This window comes from Lactuca saligna, chromosome 3 (assembly GCF_052625555.1).
Source record: "Lactuca saligna cultivar CGN05327 chromosome 3, ASM5262555v1, whole genome shotgun sequence".
In the NCBI taxonomy this organism is placed as follows: Eukaryota; Viridiplantae; Streptophyta; class Magnoliopsida; order Asterales; family Asteraceae; genus Lactuca; species Lactuca saligna.
This window is the reverse complement of record NC_136419.1, coordinates 23,978,387-23,983,210: the sequence shown is the minus strand read 5'-3', so window position 1 is coordinate 23,983,210 and position 4,824 is coordinate 23,978,387. Positions and strand designations below refer to the sequence as shown.

Below are 4,824 nucleotides of genomic sequence, written 5' to 3'. Positions count from 1 at the left end.
AACATATAATATATCGACTACAAATTATAAACCTCTTAGCTCACATATTAGTTTCAATTACACAATGCTTGGTGACACTAAAATCAATAGATACATGAAAAAAAACTGATAAGTATATAGTAGTGTACATGAAACATCAGAATTCGATTCAAATTGTACCCATACCCATACGACATCTGATACAAGAGGATACATACATAGATACGCAAAAACACAAACAAAAAATCCCACCCACGAGCCACCAAGCTTTTTTTTTTTTAACTCAAATCCATGATATAATTACGAAGGTTGCATAAACAGTCAAAGCAAATCTTAATTTTTTTTTTACAAAAGTCAACACCCCTCCCAACTGCACTTCCCCTCTCTTATCTGCCACCACAATATCGTTAAACCAACATACGAAGAACAATCAGCAAGTAGAGCTAAAGTTGATCATAAGAACTCACTCTTATTTGCCAAGGAAAAAAAAAACAGAAAAAAAAACACATGTAACCACCAACCTTCAACCCCATCACTCGTTTGTAGCATCAAAACTACCACCACCGCCGCCACCACCGCCGCCACTACCACTACCACCACCACTAGTTGTGTTTGTTCTCTTTCTGTCTCTCCAATTCTCCCCCCAAACTTTAGCCTCCGCCACCGCCCGCTCCCTCTCAAGATCCCGATTCCGGCCTCTGCTACTCGTATTTGCCGGACTGTTCCTCTGAGAATCAGAATCCTCCACCACCCCCCATTTCCGACCAGAGCCACCACCACCATTACTGCTTTCACCATCCCCAAGGGTGTTGATCGAGTCCCTCTTTCTGTAATCAGGTGAGTTCTTGTAAGTGGAAGGCGAACCATGGGCCCGAGGCATAGAGTCATCAAGACCACCATCACTGGGGTTCCTCCGGTCAGCTCGGCTCCTGGGTGTACCGGAGCCGCTGGCTCTGGCACTTCTCTCGGCTCGAGCCGCTTCAGGGTCGTAGGGTTGAGAGGCTAAGTATGTTAAAGCAGTCACAACATCACCAATCAGAGGCCTTGTTGCAGCTTGTTCTTGTAAACACATTGCTGCAACTGCAAGTGCTTGGTAAAGTCCCCTCACTGGATAACGCCCTTGCAATAATGGATCCGCCATTTTTGGAAACTTCCTCCTGTCCTTGAAAAGTGGTCGTGCCTACAATTTTTGCATAAACACATATATAATTCTTAATACATTAAGCCTGGTTTTTTGGCTTAACCGATTAAGTTGTTCTATTTCTATCCAGATTAAGTAAAAAAAGAAAGAGAGAAAGAAAGAAACAATCTCTCTGTGTCTCAACGGGGCCCACAGGAAGGAGAGTATTATGATAAGACTTACCCAAGCAACAAGATTGTGTTCTCCAGGAGCACGGGTATTGTCAATGGCTTTTCTTCCAGTTATAAGTTCAAGGAAGACAACACCGAAGCTGTAAACATCGGATTTCAAGGTGAGCTGACCTGTCATGGCGTATTCAGGAGCACAGTAGCCATATGTGCCCATCACCCTGGTGGAGACATGTGTTTTATCGCCAACTGGACCGAGTTTTGCAAGCCCAAAATCGGATAATTTAGGGTGGTATCCTTCATCAAGAAGAATGTTGGATGACTTTAAGTCTCTGTATATGACTGGAGGATTTGCTTTGTCATGTAGATACTCTAAACCTTTTGCTGCACCAGCAGCAATTTTCATTCTTGTGTTCCAGTCTAAAGGTTCTTTGTCTGGTGGAAGATCTAGACACAAAAAAAAAAAAAAAAAAAACATAACTGTAAGTTCTATAAGTAAGTTTGTTTATATGCAACAATATTAAACTATCTGCAAAAGTTAAAAGTTAACAAGATACAACAGTATTCATGGCTTTGAACTAACATTAGCACATGGTTTAGTAATGTTGCTGTGTTAAAACTTAAAACATAAATGTTGATGAGATGTCTCAAGAAAGTCGAAGTGTAATTAACTAAAGAAAAAAGTGGGGTACTTTTTACTTTGACATAAGTTACACAAATAGAAAAGTATGTTGCTATTTCATGACCATGTCTCCAGAAACTAAAGCTGACAAAATAGAAAATTTTAGGATGAATATGAAGAAGAGAAGCTGCAAAAACCAAGTAATGGTAACATATGTCCTTAAAAGAAAACCACTTATGACTATTCAATATATAATTCTTGTAAATAGTACACTACTCTCATGCATGTTTATAAAGGGAACAACAGTTTGACTATTCGGTAAATTATAAACAGAAAAAAGATTATCAATATATAACTTAAATAAGACTAAGGGTAGAGCTAGTTTCTTTTCTAGGTCTACTATTCAACTAAATGAAACCAAAAGATCTTTAAAAAGAGTCAAAATCACCATGAACTCGAGGAAAAGCAATGGAATTGGATTATCATATATAGTCTCTAAATAAAGGAAAGAAAATTACGAAATCAGCAACTTTAGTAGGCGATTGAGTCATCAATGAGAATATGCATACATAACAAGTGAGGTGCTTATTACCTAAGCAATGAGATAGCCTAACACAACAAGCAACTCACAAAAACAACAATAATTGACAAATGGAAATCAAGGGTCAACAAAAGATATATAGGGTCAACCATCTTCAGTTGGTCAAACAGAACAACAACTGGTTGATGGCTATTTTTGTCAAAGGTGATGCTTGTTGTGGAAGATTGCAATAGATTTGGTAAATCCTTAAATAGTTCTATGTTGCCTAAAATGATTGCTAATGGTTTGATTATGGTGCAAGGCCATGTTTCTATTTTTCCAAATTAAGTGTTGTATAGATAAAATATGCTTTAAATTTTGTGAGAAAATCACGGCAAATTTGGGGAAATGGAAGAAAAAAAGAAAGGCAACTTTGTAAAAAGTAAGGGACAAATGGGAAAAAACCTCTTTTTCTCACTTTTAATTATTTCTGCATTAAGTAAAAAAGAAACATATATAGCTTATACAGGACTAAGTCCACCTGTCCCCATCGATTCCATTAAGTCAAAAAGGAACAACACTTGAGGAGGCTTTTCCTTCTTATTATTAAGGCTTTAGGCTCTAATACAATGTAAAGAATGGTTCTAGAAAAGCTACAATGTGATCAACATTCCAAACCCTTGTAACTGGAATTTTCAGTTTCCATCGATTCAACCTACTGTGAAAGCCCAGATCAAAGGGGAACACTTGATAAAGGTACTAACATTGATGGATTTCAAAATAATACTGAGAGAAACGAGAAATCTAACCATGTAAATGATCTTCAAGTGATCCCAAAGGCATAAACTCATAAACTAGGAGGCGTTGATCTCCATCTGCACAATAACCTATCAAATTCACAAGATTTGGGTGATGTAACAGGCTAAGCATAAGAACCTCCACCAAAAACTCTCGATTCCCTTGAAGACCATTTCTATCAAGCTGCTTCACAGCAACTACCTGCAAAGTAAACAGCTTCTTTTCTATTCAGAATGCCGACAACAAGAACAAACCATTCAACATTTAAGAAAGTTATAAAAAAGACATGATTTTTTTTTTCTTTTCAAAATCACCTGTCCTGTGCTATCCAAACGACCTTTGTAAACACGCCCAAAACCACCTTCTCCTAACATAGACTCAGGGCGAAAGTTCTTTGTTGCTGCAGCAAGCTCACGAAAAGTAAACGTTTGAGCTGCAATGTTTGCTGTTTGTCCATCTTTTGTAACCATCTGGTCCTTCTTAGGATCCAAACTAACACGGGATTTTGATTTTCCTATAACAATGATGGAATTAGACATCCCCAAAATTTCAAGCAGATCTTTGGAGATACATTCGTAAACCGAACCATTGTTTCGAACCAATTCAGAATCGTGTTGAGAACCAGTTCAACGAATCAAGAAACTAATCGACTCAACAGATCAGACTAGAAATTGAAGATGAATAGAAGAAGAAAGAATAGATAAAAGAAGGAGAATTTGAAGATGGGAAAGTGTTTTGTTACCTGAACTAACCCTACTGACATGATGAGATTGATGAGGAGCCGAACCTTCTTTCCCAATATCCTTTTTAGACACTTCCTTTACACCATTTCCTTCTTTGTTTGATGAATCAAAGCATGGAAAACACCCCATGCCAAAAACAAACGAACCCACAAATTATATCTGATGGGTTTGTATATCCCCAGCCTATAATCTATACATAGGAAATTATACAAATTAACTATCTTTCAGCCTAGAGGAATCGAAATCGAAATCGAAAACGTTCTCTCTCTTCTCTCTCACTAGGATTGCGAATGAAAGATTGGAGGCCATGAGCTAACTCATGAGTGACCGATCAACAGTAACTTATTTCTCACCCAAAAAAAGCAGATCAACAAATCGAAGAAACTGAGGAAAAAGAAGGGAAAGAAAAATAAATTAAAGAAATATAATAATAATAATATCCTGTATATGGGTTGTGTAGAAAGAAGAAAGGGGTGGAAATAGAATCATCTTGTAAGTGAAAACTGAAAAAGATGGGTTTTTTGTAAATTTGGAGCGGTTAAGAGAGAATTAGGTGAAGTTGATTTTGGTGTAATGTTGTCGAAATCTACGGACATAAACAGTGTGGAGTGTGGTTTTGTTTTTGGGTATTTCTTTCGCATCTCTTTTTGTCTCTCGGAATACGAGCAAATTACGGGTTCGGGTCATCATTAACGGCTCCGGTCCGATGGTCTTTGTGTTGGGTGGTGGTGTGGGTCCCACACGGTATGTGCTTTCACACTTTGTATTGCTCACCATACATTCACTTTAGTTTTAACCATGCTTCAAACCTTATCTCGTTCCGTTTAAATTTCATTTGACAAAATTGTAGGAAT

General features: G+C 37.7%; 1 protein-coding gene across 1 annotated transcript; it reads right to left on the bottom strand.

Annotated features, from left to right (window-relative positions):
• Positions 1-271: 271 nt before the first annotated feature.
• Positions 272-4,568, bottom strand: LOC145034807 (serine/threonine-protein kinase PBL27-like). Its single transcript, XM_078983323.1, has 5 exons — positions 3,970-4,568; positions 3,542-3,741; positions 3,239-3,428; positions 1,343-1,734; positions 272-1,159 (listed from the first exon to the last, which is right to left on the bottom strand). The coding sequence occupies exons 1-5, from the start codon at positions 4,097-4,099 to the stop codon at positions 512-514; spliced, it is 1,560 nt and encodes a 519-aa protein (XP_078839449.1). The 5' UTR covers positions 4,100-4,568; the 3' UTR covers positions 272-511.
• Positions 4,569-4,824: the final 256 nt, after the last annotated feature.

Bases quoted from the DNA above. Each gene is read 5' to 3' on its own strand.
- LOC145034807 (XM_078983323.1), bottom strand. From the start codon at position 4,099: ATGGGGTGTTTTCCATGCTTTGATTCATCAAACAAAGAAGGAAATGGT. The intron at 3,742-3,969 runs GTAACAAAACAC...TCATTGTTATAG, and splicing joins TGTCAGTAGGGTTAGTTCAG to GAAAATCAAAATCCCGTGTT. The intron at 1,160-1,342 runs GTAAGTCTTATC...CAAAAATTGTAG, and splicing joins AACACAATCTTGTTGCTTGG to GCACGACCACTTTTCAAGGA.